This window comes from Chlorella variabilis (assembly GCF_000147415.1).
Source record: "Chlorella variabilis unplaced genomic scaffold CHLNCscaffold_36, whole genome shotgun sequence".
In the NCBI taxonomy this organism is placed as follows: Eukaryota; Viridiplantae; Chlorophyta; class Trebouxiophyceae; order Chlorellales; family Chlorellaceae; genus Chlorella; species Chlorella variabilis.
In genome coordinates this window covers 208,983-223,007 of record NW_005435052.1, presented here as the reverse complement: position 1 = coordinate 223,007, position 14,025 = coordinate 208,983, and the positions used below count along the sequence as shown (strand labels likewise).

Sequence of the window (14,025 nt, the reverse complement as noted above, 5' to 3'; positions counted from 1 at the left end):
TGGCGGGCCGCTGCCGCCGCCGCGCGCCGCCACTGGCGCTGCCCGAGCTGAGCCTGCGCGTGGCTCGACCCCCACCCCCCACACCACCACCACCCACACACCCCCACCTGCAGGTCGTTTGGCAACGTCAGCAACATCATGATCAAGGCCAACGAGCTGGAGAACTCGACGCAGGTGGGTGGGTGGGGTGTGGCAGGGTGTGTGTGCTAGGGCGGCGTGGTTCGTGTGTGGGTGTGAGTGGTGCGGCAGGTGGGTGGTGTGTGTGTCTGGGAGGGCGGTGTGGCGTGTGTGTTGTGGTGCCACTGCCTGCCCAGGGCCCAGGCCCACGCCCCTTACCAGCACACCCCACCCCCTCCCAGCCCTCGCAAACACACCTCCCAGCCCCCACCAGCACACCCCACCCCTCCCTGCCACTCGCAAGTACTCCACCCCGCCTCACACACCACCACCACCACCACCACCACCACCACCCCACCCCACCTGCCCCCTCCCACCAACACCTCCCGCAGACCTATGTCGACTTCATGTCGCGCTTCACCGGCCGCGACAAGGAGGAGGTCCGCCGCGACGTGGGGCGCAACAGGTGCGTGGAGGGGCGGGCGGCTGGTCCCTGGTGGGGGGGGCGCCGTGCCCCCGGCTGCCGTCGCCGCCGCCGCGCGCGGCTCCCTGCCGCCTGGGCCGAGCCCACCTGGCCACCCGGCACCTCCTGGCGCTTTCTCAGGCCCCAGGGCCCCTCTGCCAGCCCTCTCCATGTGCCGCATGTACTGCATGTACCTCCCTCAGCATATACCGCATGTACTGCCCTGGTACCGCAGGTACTTCACCCCCGACCAGGCCGTGGAGTATGGCATCATCGATAAGGTCATGCAGCCCAGCGACGCGGTGGTGGTGAGCGCAATGGCTGCTGCCCGCCTGCCTGCTGGTGCTGCCGCCTGGGCCCCCCCCCCCTGCTGCCACTGCCTGCTGCTGCTCCGTCCCGTCCCTCCTGCCACCGCCTGCTGCTGCTGTGTCCCGTCCCTCCTGCTCCCATCGCTGGGGGCTGCGCCAGCGCCTGGCTCCCTGCTCTGCTGCCGCTGCCGCCGCCGGCGCGCCCCGCCCTGCCGGCCTGCCTCCCGGCCGCCCTCGTCGCCCTGGCCGTTCCACGGCCCACCGCTTGCTGCTCCTGGTCCCCTGCCTGGCCCCGCAGATTGAGCGGCGGGACTATGAGGGTATGCTCCGCTCCAGCCAGGCCCAGAGCCGCCCGCGCAGCAGCGGCGCCATGGCCGGCGCCGACGCCTGAAAGCCGCGCGGTGCCCTCTCCCCTTGCGGCGCCCCCAGCACCGCTGCCACTGGTCTGGGCCGCTGCGGCCTGGCGGGCCAGACCGGCCCCGGCGGCGCCTGCTCTCTCTGGCCAGGTGGCGTGCGTGTCGGTTCGGCGCCGCGCCGATGCACCGGCGCACCTCTCAGTAGAGCTCCCTCCGTCTGCAGGCTGTTTTCTCCTTGCAGCCAGGGAGTCCCGCGCCTGAGCTCTGCTTCCCCTCCCTCTTCTGTCTCCGCCTCCCTTGTTGCCTGTCTCCGCCCATCGCACTCCAGTGCCGCATCCCCCTGCTGGGAAGCGTTGGCTGCAGCAGGCACTGCGCCGCCTGCAACGGCTGACGCTCGTTCATTGTAATTCTAGCACCAGTTGTGCAGTCCATCGCTGTTGAGAGAACGGCTCGGCCGGCGACGGCGCCCCGCCAAGGCGCGCCTCGCTGGCGACGCCCATAAATTTGAAAGATTTTGGTCGGTACAGCGTTTTGCCGCAGCCGTCCTCTCTTTGATGTCGATAGGCCACTTCTGGGGCCCCAAACCGACAGCCTTCAGGAGCGTGATCTGTTTCAAAACTGATTTCAAGAACTCCTCAGCTCCCGCAGCTAACAGCTCCCGCTTGCATTCATCAATGCTTCCGCGAAGCCGCCGCCAGGCCCAGCAGCAGCTGCAGGGCCAGCACGCTCCCGCCACGATCGGCTCGCTGAGCGACGACCTGCTGGCCAAATGCTTCGCCCTGATCGGGCAGAAGGACCTGTGAGTGCGCATGGGCGGCTTCGCAGAGCCCCACAGCGTGGCCCGCCCCTGCCGCTGCCGCCAACGCGCTGCCGTTCGCTGCTGCTCACCGGGCTTGTGACCATGCTTGCAGGCTGTCCAGGGCGGCGCTGGTGTGCCGCCGCTGGCGTGCGGTCAGCGCCAGGACTGAGCTGCTGCGGGAGGTGGCGTTCTATGGCAGTGCCAGTGAGGGATCCGCCACGGTACAGCGCGCCCCCTCGCTGCTGCTGTGGATGCAGCGGCACGGCCAGGGCGTGCGCAGCCTTGACCTGGGCCTCGGAATCCGTGACACGCGCGGCACTGATGAGGAGATGGAGGTCGTGTCCCTGCTAGACGGCTGTATCACCGTCTGTGCCGGCAGCCTGGAGCGCCTGACGCTGTGCCTATTCGGCCACAGCTACACGCTTGGGGCCTGGACAGCCATAGCGCATCGCCTGGAAGAGCTGACGCTCGACATGGAGATCTGCACGGTCTGGGCCACCCTGGAGCACCTGACCTCCCTGCAGCGCCTGCATCTCGACGCTGTGGAGTGGCAGCTGGGCACCACCATGGCCCTGCCCGCCTCGCTCACCCGCCTGTGCATCTCAAACCACGACGCAGAGGAGCCGCCCTCCCAATGGCAGGTGACAGGGGGGGGCACTGTGTTTGAAGGTGTATGCTGGTCAGGCCACCTGCGGCAGGGTTGCTGGCATCAACACAAGCTTGCAGGCACCCATCCTTCCACGCTTTGGCGTCGCCGCTGGGTTTTGAATGTTGCGTTAATTGCTGACTAGCAAGCTGACCCCTTGCTTGCAGGTGGCCACTCTCGCCAACTTGCGCAGCCTCCAGTTTTCCAGGGTTGGCTACCACTCAGCCAGCATGACCTCCCTGCGCCAGCTCACCTCGCTGCGCCACGCAGCATTTTCGCATTGCCACCTGCCAGACAGCCTGTCGGAGCTGACTCAGCTGGAGGTGCTGGAGGTTCGCAGTCCCGAGGGCCCAGCCGATGCTGTGGCATCCAGCCTGGGCGGTGCGCTGCAGCATTTGACACAGCTGACGGGGCTGTGGCTTGACGACATGCCCGCAGCGGCCGTGGGCCTGGCATCGTTGGCGCCGCTGGGCCGCCTGCAGTGGCTGTACCTGGGGCTGCGGGACCCAGCAGATGAAGCAGAGGCTGCTCTGCTGCGTGGCTCAGCACTGCCGCTGGGCCCCTGGCAGCGCAGCCTGCGGCGCCTGGCCACATCCTTTCAGCTTGCGCAGCAGAGCCTGCCGTTTTTGGCTGGAGCGGAGCAGCTGGAGCACCTCGCTTTCTTCCAGCCTCCAGCAAGGCAGCACGGCAGATCAGCAGAGTGGCGCGCCTTCTGGCAGTGGGCGGGAGAGCATGCGCCCCATCCAGTCACTACCCCTGCACCTGTGAATGGTTCCCGTCCTTGCACAGAGAGACAGAGAGCGTTCTGGGTCCATAGCTCTGCCAGCCGGGCTCCTTGCAGGATGTGGCTGCTCTGCAGCCACCAGCGCTGCATTCGTCGGCGGTGCACCCAGCGCCTGCGCCCGCCACGCTGGCAAGATCTCTACCTAGTCGGGACTGTAGACCCCGGCACCCGTTTTCCGAGCCGCGCAAGCTGCATCACGGCATCTGCAGCCGCGTTAATGCCTCCCCACGCCCGCCAGGCCCAAGGCCAGGAGCCCGCGGCCGCCACGATCGGCTCGCTGAGCGACGACCTGCTGGCCGCGTGCTTCTCTTTGCTGGAGCAGGCGGATCTGTGAGTGCGCATGGACCGCCCGCGCCTGGCTGCGGCAGGCTGGGAGACTGGACAAGCCTGCCCCGGGGAGGCGGCGGCGGCGGCCAACACCTGGCGCCGCCCACTCCCGCCACCCCATCACAACCCTGTCTGCACCTGCAGGCTCTCCAGGGCGGCCCTGGTGTGCCGCCGCTGGCGTGCGGTCAGCAGCATGCCAGAACTGGTGCAATGCGTGAGGGTTCGCAGTTGCAATGCCGCCCTACCCGCTTCCCAGTCGCTGCTGCGGTGGATGCAGCGGCACGGCCACGCGGTGCGCAGCCTTGACATAGAAAAAAAGACTACTTTCCGGCCCGGCGACGAAGCGGAGTTCACGTCTTTGCTGCACGGCTGTCTAAGCATGTGTGCAACCAGCCTGGAACAGCTGACTGTCTTCTTTGGTTTGCCTGAGCCGAACTACACCCTGGGCAGCTGGGCGGCGGCAGTGCACTGCCTGGAAGATCTCAAGCTCTCAAGCTTCGTCACCTTCACGGCTTGGATCTCCCTTGAAGGCCTGACCTCCCTGCAGCGCCTGCATCTGGAAGCACAGCAGTGGCAGCTGGGCGCCGCCGTCGCGCTGCCTGCCTCGCTCACCCACCTCCATATAGAAGGCCACCAGGCAGAAGAGATGCCCGCCCAGGCGAGAGGGAGGGGCAGCAAGGGGCAGTGTGTGAACAGAAAAATGGCTGCCAGCTGCTTTGCGGCCACCGGGCTTGAGTGGCATCGACTCGGCCCTGCTGACACCTCTTTGCTTTACCGCCCCCACCTTTCCTGCAGGTGGCCTCCCTCACCAACCTGCGCAGCCTTACGCTGGATTTTGTTCAGTACAGCGCAGCCAGCATGGCCAGCCTGACACGGTTCACCTCACTGCGCCGTGCAACTTTTGAACTGTGTGCGCTGCCCGGCAGCCTGTCAGAGCTGACGGGGCTGCAGGTGCTGGACATCAACTGCCCAAAGGAGGCTGCCGTTGCCAGCCTGGCCGCAGCCCTGCCCCGGCTCACCCAGCTGACGGGGCTGCGGCTGGAGGGGCTGCCAGCAGCGGCCACGGCCTCGGCATCCATTGCCGCCCTGACCCGCCTGCACTGGATCTATTTGTGGCCCATGACCGCCTTACGACGCGAAGCGGCTGTAGCAGAGGATGCACTGCCGCTGGGGCCCTGGCAGCGCAGCCTGCGGCACCTGATGACAACATTTCTGCTGGCGCAGCGCAACCTGCGCTTCCTGAGCGGCGCAGAGCAGCTGCAGCGCCTCAGCTTCCTGCAGCCGCCAGCCCCCCCGGCTGGTGCCGAGGCACAGTGGCACGCCTTCTGGCGCTGGGCGGAGAAGCATCCGCCCCTGCAGTCTATTGGCTTTGAGGCAGAGGAAGCGGTTGATACGCCCCTGGTGGAGGCAATGCTGCAGCTGCAGGCCCGGCGCCCAGCGCTGCTCATTGACACCCGGCTCGAGGTGCACTCCCTTTGCAGGGAGCACTATTCCGATGTGTCTTCAGATTGAGCTGGATGAGAGTTTTGTTCTTCCCCTGTGTTGTTGGTTTTTGCCCCGCCCTGCACTGCCGATTGTGTCCCAACTCCAGCTTTACCAACACATGTGAACGTTACTCGACCCCTTTACCAGAACTACTGCTAGGTACCGCCAGGGCAGTGCTGCCCCAGCTGCACCGCCCTGGCGGCAGGCCTCCCAACTGGTGCTCTGCGTGTGGCGCTGCTGAGGGCGGCTGGTTGGGTTTACGGACGCTGTCGCCACCCAGGGAGGGCAATAGCCCCCTCCACCGTACAGCCGACCAGCATGATGCCAACTCCATTGGCTCGGGACTCGGCAGCGCAGTGCGGCTCCGTGGGCGCGGCCAGAACCGAAGTGCAGAGTTGCCTGTGTTGGCACCTCAGGTCGCACGTGCAGCTCAAATCATTACTATTGGGCTCCTTGCAGGATGTGGCTGCTCTGCAGCCACCACGGCCACTGTCGCCGGCGGTGCACCCAGCGCCTGCGCCCGCCCCGCTGGCAGGGGGGTGCCTGGCTCCTGCATTGCAAGCCCCGCAACCTGCATCACGGCATCTTCGGCCGCGTTCCAATGCCTCCCCGCGCCTCCCACCAGGGCCAGGGCCAGCAGCCCGCCGTCGCTCGCTCAGCGACGACCTGCTGGCCAAGTGCTTCTCCCCGCTGGACCAAGAGGAGTTGTGAGTTGGGGTTGGACAGCCCGCGCCTGGTTGCGGCGGTTCTGGAGGCTCGACAAGCCTGCCCCTCCCCTGCCGTCACCCGCTCCCGACACCCCCAACCCTGTCTGCACCTGCAGGCTCTCCAGGGCGGCACTGGTGAGCCGCCGCTGGCGTGCGGTCAGCACCAGGCCAGAGCTCGTGCGGAGCGTGAAGTTCTTGGGCAGCGAATGCGGCGACGGCGCCGCCGCCGTGCGGGCTGCCCACTCGCTGCTGCGTTGGATGCAGCGGCACGGGCAGGCGGTGCGCAGCCTTGACCTGGGCCTGGAGGTATATGTCGAGCTCAGCGCTGTTGTGCAGAACGAAATGGTATCCCTGCTGGACGGCTGTGTCAGCGTCTGTGCCGGCAGCCTGGAGTGCCTGGAGCTGCACCTAAGCGACTTCAACCACATGCTTGGGTCCTGGGTGGCGGCTGCACACCGCCTGGAGGATCTGAGGCTCTCAGGGCTGGCCTGCATGACAGCCTGGGCCACCCTGGAGCACATGGCCTCGCTGCAGCGCCTGGATCTGTGGGCAGGGGAGTGGCAGCTGGGCACCGCCGTGGCGCTGCCCGCCTCGCTCACCCGCCTCAGCATAGATCTCCACCAGGCAGAAGAGATGCCCGCCCAAGTGAGAGTCAGGGCAGCAAGGAGCAGTGTGTGAACATATAAATGCCAGCCAGCTGCGTTGCGGCTACCGGGCTTGAGTGGCATCGACTCGGCCCTGCTGACACCTCTTTGCTTTACCGCCCCCACCTTTCCTGCAGGTGGCCGCCCTCACCAACCTGCGCAGCCTTACGCTGGATTTTGTTCAGTACAGCGCAGCCAGCATGGCCAGCCTGCGGCACCTGACCTCGCTCCAGCACGCATCTTTCGAGTACTGTGAGCTGCCAGACAGCCTGTCGGAGCTGACTCAGCTGGAGGTGCTGAAAGTTGTCAACCCCCGTGGCGAGGCCTCCGCTGTGGCTGCCAGCCTGGACGGCGCCCTGCGGCGCCTCACTCAGCTGACGGGGCTGTGGCTGGACGGCATGCCCGCAGCGGCCGTGGGCCTGGCATTGTTGGCGCCGCTGGCCCACCTGCAGTGGCTGTACCTGCAGTCTCGGAACACACCGCAAGGGTAGGCGGCTGCAGCAGAGGCTGCGCTGCCGCTGGGCCCCTGGCAGCGCAGCCTGCGGCACCTGGCGACAACATTTCCGCTGGCGCAGCAGAGCCTGCTGTTCCTGAGCGGCGCAGACCGCCTGCAGCGCCTCAGCTTCCTGGACATCCCGAGCCAGACATGGCATGGTGATCGGGCGACGTGGCACACAGACCATGCCCCTTTGCAGCGCCTCGAGTTCGATAGCGGCTCGACGATCCCCACGGACTTGGCAGAGGCATTGTTGCAGCTCAAGGACCGGCGCCCAGCGCTGCGCATCATTAGGCTCCGTTCGTATTCCTTGCGACAGGAACTGCTTTCCAAGTGGGAGTGGTAAAGTGCACGCAAGGACGCGGTTTGCTCGCCCTGCAAGAATTGATTGTTGTTCATCAAAATCTAGTACCAGACCATGTGCTTGTAATTCGTATCAATTCTCAGCGGGGAGGATAGTTTGTGGGGCCTGGCCTGCTTCGAATCAATGAATATTGACTATTGTCTCCGTGCGGCGCGCGCTAGCGGCGCTGCGCGCCAGGTGGCGCGGCAGTCTGGGGCTGCTAGCAGAACCACCCGATCGCCACCTGATCACATCAGCCACCTGCATTTGGCAGCTGGCCAAGGGCTTGCGTGGGCCGGCAAGCAGGCATCCCTCGTCCATCTCTGGTCCATTGCTTGCTGCAGCTCTGTACACAGCACATATGTATGCGTAGTCAGGTGGTGGAATAGCGGGACCTTCCCCCGAGCGCCATGGTCAAGCTGTGCTGCCACTGCGGGCAGCAGCGCGCGGTGCTGCGCCGCCCCAAGACCTTTGAGCAGCTCTGCCGCGAGTGTTTCTACGCGGCACTAGAGGAGGAGGTGCACCAGACCATCGTGGGCGCGCGGCTGTTCCGCCCGGGCGAGCGCGTGGCGGTCGCCGCCAGCGGCGGCAAGGACAGCACTGTGCTGGCACATATGATGACTACGCTCAACCAGCGCCACGGGTGGGCTCAGGGGAAATCATCCTGCGCGTCCGGGCACGGCGGCTGGCGACCGCCGGAGGGCCGCTTAAGAGGGAGGCTGCCCGGCGGCTCGGCTGCCCGCGCCGCCGCTCCCCACGGCGCCCGCCTCCCGCTGTGGCCGCCCTCGTGCGTGGGCGCACTCACAGCACCCGTCCTGCCCGCAGGTACGGCCTGGACCTGTTCCTGCTGTCCATAGACGAGGGTATCAGCGGGTACCGTGACGACAGCCTGGACACAGTGAAGCGAAACGAGGCGCAGTACCAGGTGGGTGCCAGGTGTCTGCGGTACACGTGTACCAAGTGCACTTGCAGCACCCTGCCGGCTCAGCGTGCTGCTGGGCGGCTGCGCGGGGACCGCGGGTCGCCGCCGCGTGGCTGGGCAGCTGGCTGGGGTACCCTGCCACCGGGATCCTCGCCTCCTGCTTGGATCACCTCTGCACTCCAGCCTGGTGCCTCCTGCATGGATCACCTCTGCACTCCAGCCTGGTGCACACAAGGGTGTGCACGCGCATCTCCACTGGATGCATTCCCGTGGGCACCCTCATTCCAATGCGGCATGCTCCACATGCACCGTTCACTGCCCCGCGCTCCCCTTCCCCCACCCACCCGCCCGCAGATCCCGCTGCACGTCTTTTCCTACAAGGACCTGTACGGCTGGACCATGGACGAAATCGTGCGGGAGATCGGCACCCGCTCCAACTGCACCTTCTGCGGGGTCTTCCGGCGCCAGGTGCGGCTGCCGGGGGGTGCGGGGGTGTGGGCGCGCCTCGTGGGGGCGCGCAGCTGGGACCAGTACGCAATGTGGTACCGCTGATAGGTTACTGCTGCCGCTAGGTGCCCAGGGTATGGGGCTGCACGTGAGGACTGCGGATGCGGGAGCAGGTGCCGCCGCGCAGGCCCACGCTTGCCGACGCCGCTGCTGCTGCCGCCGCTGCCGCTGCCTGCCCACCTCTCGCCGCCCCTCCCTCCCTCGCCTGCCCTCCCTCGCCTGCAGGCGCTGGACAGGGGGGCGGCATTGGTGGGTGCCCACAAGATTGCCACGGGGCACAACGCCGACGACGTGGCGGAGACGGTGCTCCTCAACATCATCCGAGGGGATGTGCCGCGGTGGGTGGGCCGGTGCCTGGGCTGGGCTGTGTGTGGTTGTGTGGCCGGTGCATGTGCAGGGCCGCATGGCCTTTCATTCTGCTGGCGTGTTGCGTGTACAGCCTGCCGATCCGCAACCAGACTTGCAACACAGACGCCTCGCTTGACCTCTGGGGGCAGCGGTGTGGTGTGGTGGGTGGGTGGGCAGGCGGGCGCCCGCCTGGCACGCGCGCATGTCAGCGGCGGCGGGCTGGGTGCCGTCGCCGGCGTGTGGCAGCGGCAGCCAGCCGCGCATGTCGCCAGGCCTGGCGTGACGGCGCCTCCTGCTCCTCTCCTGCGCCTCACTCCTTGCGCCGCAGGCTGGGGCGGTGCGCCAACATCATTACAGGAGAGGACTCATCGCTGCCGCGGGTCAAGCCCTTCAAGGTGCGCCCGCGGCTGGCTGTGAGGTTTCGTGCTGTTGTTGCCCCTGTGGGTGTGGGTGTGGGTGCGGTGAGGGTGGATGTGTCGCACTGTGAGCGGAGACCCGCGGGATGGAGAGCCGCGCAGCTCTTGGCATCAGCGGCGCCCGCCTGCCCGCCCGCCGCTGAACAAGTGGCCCCTGTCCTGCCCGCCCCTTGCACCGCCCGGCCCATGCGCCGCAATCCTGCGCCGCCTCCCATGTACCGCCCCATGTACCGCCCATGTACCGCCTGCAGTACACGTACGAGAAGGAGATAGTCATGTACGCCTACTTCAAGCGCCTAGACTACTTCTCCACAGGTGGGTGGCAGCTGGCAATGGTAGCTGTGCATGGTGGAGCTGCCGCTGGGGAAAAGGCTGATTGGGGGCCGCCACGCCGCTTTGGCCCCACCAGGACCGCCTTCCGCGCGCACCCACACACCCACACACCCACACACTCCTGCAGAGTGCATCTATGCGCCGTATGCGGCCCGCGGCTTTGCCCGAGAGTTTGTGAAGGACCTCGAGGTGGGTGGTGCGCCCGCTGTGTCCGCTGTGCCCGCTGTGCCCGCTGCCGTGCATGCTACGCCTGCTGCCATGCCCGCCATATCTGCCGTGCCAGCCGGCTGCGGGCTGTGGGGCTTGCAGCTGCTGTGGTCAGGTTCGTGATTCCCTCCCTTTCCTCCCCTCCCATGCAGGCGGCCCGCCCCTCAGCCATCGTGGACCTCATCCGCTCGGCAGAGCGCTTCCGGGTGCCGGGCGCCAGCGGCAGCGGTACCGGCGGTACCGGCGGCAAGGGGACTGCGCTGCCGCAGCCGGGCAGCTGCCAGCGGTGCGGCTACATCTCGAGCCAGGTGGGCTGGTAGGATGCTTGGTGTGGTGGCGGGCAGGTTTTATGAGCTGGCGGGCGGGCTGGCTGTGCTGGTGGCTGGTGGGGCTGGTGGGCGCCTGCTGTGCCCGGCTGCCTGCCCTCTTCCCCTACCTTCCCCGCCACCGGGGATCGGCACGCACAGCCAGACGTGTCCTCGCCTTTGCCTTGCCTGCAACCCCGGCCTGTCTCCTGATACCCCGGCCTGTCAGTGCCCTCACGCTCCCTCCCTCGACTCCGCTCTGCTCCACCCTGCCCCTGCCCTGACCCTGACCTTGTCCCCTCGCCTGCAGCCTGTGTGCAAGGCATGCATGCTCCTAGAGGGTCTCAACAAGGGGTTGCCCCGCCTGGGGGTTAGCCGCACCAAGCGCGCGCCCAAGGCCGCCCCGGAGGCAGCAGCGGCCAGCAGCGGAGGGGGAGGAGGCGACGGCGGCGCAGGTGCCTGCGCCAGCACCCAGTGCGCGGCTGGGTGCAGCTGCCAGCAGCAGCGGCAGGCTGGCGCGGCGGCCGACCAGCCCGGCGGCGGCGGCAGCGGCAGCGCAGCAGCAGCCTGCTGTGGCGGCGGCGGCTGTGGCGGGAGCGCCAGCACGCGGGGTGCAGCGGCACCAGCAGCGGCAGCAGGCGAAGCGGCGGCAGCGCTAGAAGACGCGCCCCTAGCAGCGGCATTGGCGTCGGCGGCAGGGGCGGCAGGCATCAGGGAAGCGGCAGAGGCAGGGGGCGGGCACGCCTACCTGCAAAACAAGTCCAGCATCGAGTCCCACCCCTCGGCAAGGCAGCTGGCCCAGTGACGCTGTTTTCGTGGGCCGATCAGCTGCTCAGCATCTGTCGCTGCTGGGCACGCTGCGCTTCCGCAGACCACGGCAGCTCCCCTCGCTTCCCGCTTTGGCCGACTGCGCCGTGTCTCGTTGAACAAATGCAATAAGCTAGCGAGATCAGGGCTGCGAGGCATATCCACTTTTGCTTGGCCTGCAAGAGAGCCCCGCTCTCAGGCCTGCATTTCACCTGGGACGGCCTGCATCGCCCTCCGATCGGTATTTGAATCGAACAAGGCAGAATGGCGCAGCCTATGAGCGCGCCCACCCCCAGCGCTGCGACGGGCAGGCCCACCTCGATCGCGCCGGCCCCTCGGAAGCTCTTTACCCTCCATCCGGCGATCAGAGCGGCACCCACCCCGGGGCTGCAGCGCCGCAGGCGCCCGGCACCCCCCGCCGCTGCCGCCGCCGCCGAGCCAGCGCCGGCCGACCTGGCCCCGGCGGCTGCACCCGCGCCCCACCCCGCCCGCCAGCCCCTGCCGGGGCGCGTGCCCTGGCACGAGGCGGGCCAGGGGTTGGAGCTGTACGCCGATGGTAGCGCCAGCTTCAGGGCATGGGGGCCCCATGCCTCGGCGATGGTACTGGAGCTTGTGCCTGCCGGCCAGTTCATCCCCACCCCCGCTGCCGCCGCCGCGCCGCAGCCGGCAGGCGGCGAGGGCCAGGCGCCGGCGCTTAAGGCCGTGCCGGAAGCAGTGCAGACGGCGGTGAAGGAGGTGCAGCTGAGCCGACACGGCGACGACTGGGGCGCAGACCTGGTGAGAGGGTTGCCTGCCTGGCCGGCTGGCTGGGTTGGCTTGGTTGGCTGGCTGGCCGCAGCCTGCTGGTGCTGCCTGGCAGTGCTGCGCTGCCGGCGACGCTCCGTGCCGCCGCCCGGCAGCCCCATGCCTGTCGTCGGCCCGCATTCTCAGCCAGCAAGCCCACACCCATGTGAAGGTAGCGGTGCGTCGCCTTACAAAAGACTAACCGCAGCTGGCATCGCCTGTTCTCCCCTGCCCCTCCCTGCTGCAGCCCCCCGGCCTGGCCCCCCACGGCACCGCCTACCGCCTGGTGCTGACCGGTCCCGGCGGCTCCCGCCTGGTGCGGCGCGACCCCTGGGCCCGCTCTGCGGAGCACACAACCTCTTGGTGCTTTGTGCACAGCGCCGACGCCTACCAGTGGCGCCACCCGGACTGGCAGCCGCTCAGCTTCGACAAGGTGGGGGCGGCGGGGCAGCGGGGGTGGGGGGGCGGCGGCGGTGTGCGGCTGCGTGCATGGTGCATGTGGTGGCCGGCAGCATGCCTGAGAGCGAGGCCAGTGCCCTCAGGGCTTCACACGCACACCAGCCCCCAAACCACGGCCTCATCCCACCTTGCATCCACCCTGTGCTGCCATCATTGCGTACCGCCCCTGCCACCTGGTGCCGCCCTCAACCCGTACCATACCATCCCGTACCGCCCCTGGTACCGCCCCTGGTACCGCCCCTGGCACCGCAGTACATCATCTACGAGATGCACGTCGGCTCCTTCACGCCGGAGGGCACGCTGGCGGCTGCCGCCGCCCGCCTGCCTCACGTGGCCGCCCTGGGCTTCACCCTCATCGAGCTGATGCCGTGCCAGGAGCACTCCGACCCGTGGGTGGGTGGAAAGCAGGGGAAACGAAAGAAAGATTGAATGACAGGGAGACATGCGGGCATGGTGGCAGGAGGATGGAGCGACGCCTGCCTGCCTGCAACCCTTTGAGCCGGCTTCCTGCCACCGCTGAGCCGCGCCGCGGGCGCCGCCCCGCCGCCGCCCGCAGGGCTACAACCCGCGTCAGCTGCTGGCGCTGCACCGTCCGATGGGCACGCCAGAGGTGGGGGGCGGGCCGCACTTGGGCAGGAGCTTTGCATGCCAGTGTCAGAGCTGGGAGCTGGGGTGGTTACGGCTTGGCAGCTCCGCTCCAGCCCAGCCCTGCCCCCGCATCTCCTGCCTCCCTACATCACCCAGCACACCCAAAACTAAACAACCCTGCTGGCCCCATCCCCCGCCTCATTCTGTGCAGGACATGAAGGCTTTTGTGGACACGGCCCACGGGCTGGGGGTGGGGGTGATGATGGATGTGGTGCTGCACCATGGCGCCCCCTCTGGCAACATGCTGTGGGACTGGGACGGTGGGTGCATGCGCGGCAGCGCGGATCTTTATGGCAGTTTGTTTTTGTCATGGAAAGGGGGCCGGCAGCGGGCCGACAGGCAGCCTGGCGTACAGCCCCTGCTCGTGCGCATCGTGCGATGCCACGCCCGCGGTGTGGCGGGTCCACCCGAAGCGCTGCATTTAGTGTTGGGACCGCGGGTGTGAGTGCCGGGCGGTGCGGCTAGCGGCTGGCGGCTGGCACACCGCTGGCACCTTGCCCTCTTGCGTGTGGAGTTTCAGGGACGCTGCGGTGTGTGTCTGTGTGTGTGCCGGCGCAGGGTGGGAGCAGGGCGCCAACGGCGGCATCTATCACGAGGGCGCCCCCGACTGCCCCTGGGGCCGCCAGTGGGCCTTCTGGAAGGGAGAGGTGCGCCGCTGCCGCCGCCGCTGCTGCTGCTGATGGCGATGATGGCAGCGCTGCTCGGGGGGCTACCGCTCCTGCTGCTGCTGCCGCTGCTGCGGCTGGGATGTTGCCGCTGCTGCTGATGGCGCTGATGGCTGCTGCTATTGCCCCGCGTGGCCCAGGTGCGGCGTG

At 67.9% G+C, this 14,025-nt stretch overlaps 5 protein-coding genes across 5 annotated transcripts in view; all 5 read left to right on the top strand.

The window, feature by feature from the left end:
- Window positions 1-138: 138 nt before the first annotated feature.
- Window positions 139-1,279, top strand: CHLNCDRAFT_141635 (hypothetical protein; the record flags this gene model as incomplete). The annotated part of the gene is made up of 4 exons (XM_005843025.1): window positions 139-174; window positions 510-583; window positions 816-888; window positions 1,187-1,279. 4 exons carry the CDS (start codon window positions 139-141, stop codon window positions 1,277-1,279), a joined length of 276 nt encoding a protein of 91 aa, XP_005843087.1.
- A 639-nt stretch (window positions 1,280-1,918) lies between these two features.
- CHLNCDRAFT_141634 (hypothetical protein) lies at window positions 1,919-5,312 on the top strand (the record flags this gene model as incomplete). The annotated part of the gene is made up of 7 exons (XM_005843024.1): window positions 1,919-2,043; window positions 2,156-2,684; window positions 2,857-3,453; window positions 3,712-3,803; window positions 3,945-4,014; window positions 4,231-4,389; window positions 4,596-5,312. 7 exons carry the CDS (start codon window positions 1,919-1,921, stop codon window positions 5,310-5,312), a joined length of 2,289 nt encoding a protein of 762 aa, XP_005843086.1.
- Window positions 5,313-5,606: 294 nt separating this feature from the next.
- Window positions 5,607-7,127, top strand: CHLNCDRAFT_141633 (hypothetical protein; the record flags this gene model as incomplete). The annotated part of the gene is made up of 4 exons (XM_005843023.1): window positions 5,607-5,641; window positions 5,945-5,992; window positions 6,109-6,637; window positions 6,774-7,127. The coding sequence occupies 4 exons, from the start codon at window positions 5,607-5,609 to the stop codon at window positions 7,125-7,127; spliced, it is 966 nt and encodes a 321-aa protein (XP_005843085.1).
- A 758-nt stretch (window positions 7,128-7,885) lies between these two features.
- On the top strand, window positions 7,886-11,318 carry CHLNCDRAFT_141632 (hypothetical protein; the record flags this gene model as incomplete). The annotated part of the gene is made up of 9 exons (XM_005843022.1): window positions 7,886-8,118; window positions 8,301-8,400; window positions 8,752-8,865; window positions 9,130-9,242; window positions 9,581-9,647; window positions 9,920-9,983; window positions 10,129-10,190; window positions 10,361-10,516; window positions 10,824-11,318. The coding sequence occupies 9 exons, from the start codon at window positions 7,886-7,888 to the stop codon at window positions 11,316-11,318; spliced, it is 1,404 nt and encodes a 467-aa protein (XP_005843084.1).
- A 599-nt stretch (window positions 11,319-11,917) lies between these two features.
- CHLNCDRAFT_141631 (hypothetical protein) overlaps window positions 11,918-14,025 on the top strand; it is a gene marked incomplete at both ends in the record, with an annotated part of 5,017 nt that continues 2,909 nt past the window's right edge. The window contains 6 exons of the mRNA XM_005843021.1: window positions 11,918-12,097; window positions 12,351-12,536; window positions 12,815-12,955; window positions 13,119-13,172; window positions 13,362-13,470; window positions 13,769-13,835. Of these exons, the coding sequence (XP_005843083.1) occupies window positions 11,918-12,097; window positions 12,351-12,536; window positions 12,815-12,955; window positions 13,119-13,172; window positions 13,362-13,470; window positions 13,769-13,835 (737 nt within the window). The remainder of the gene's footprint in view (window positions 12,098-12,350; window positions 12,537-12,814; window positions 12,956-13,118; window positions 13,173-13,361; window positions 13,471-13,768; window positions 13,836-14,025) is intronic.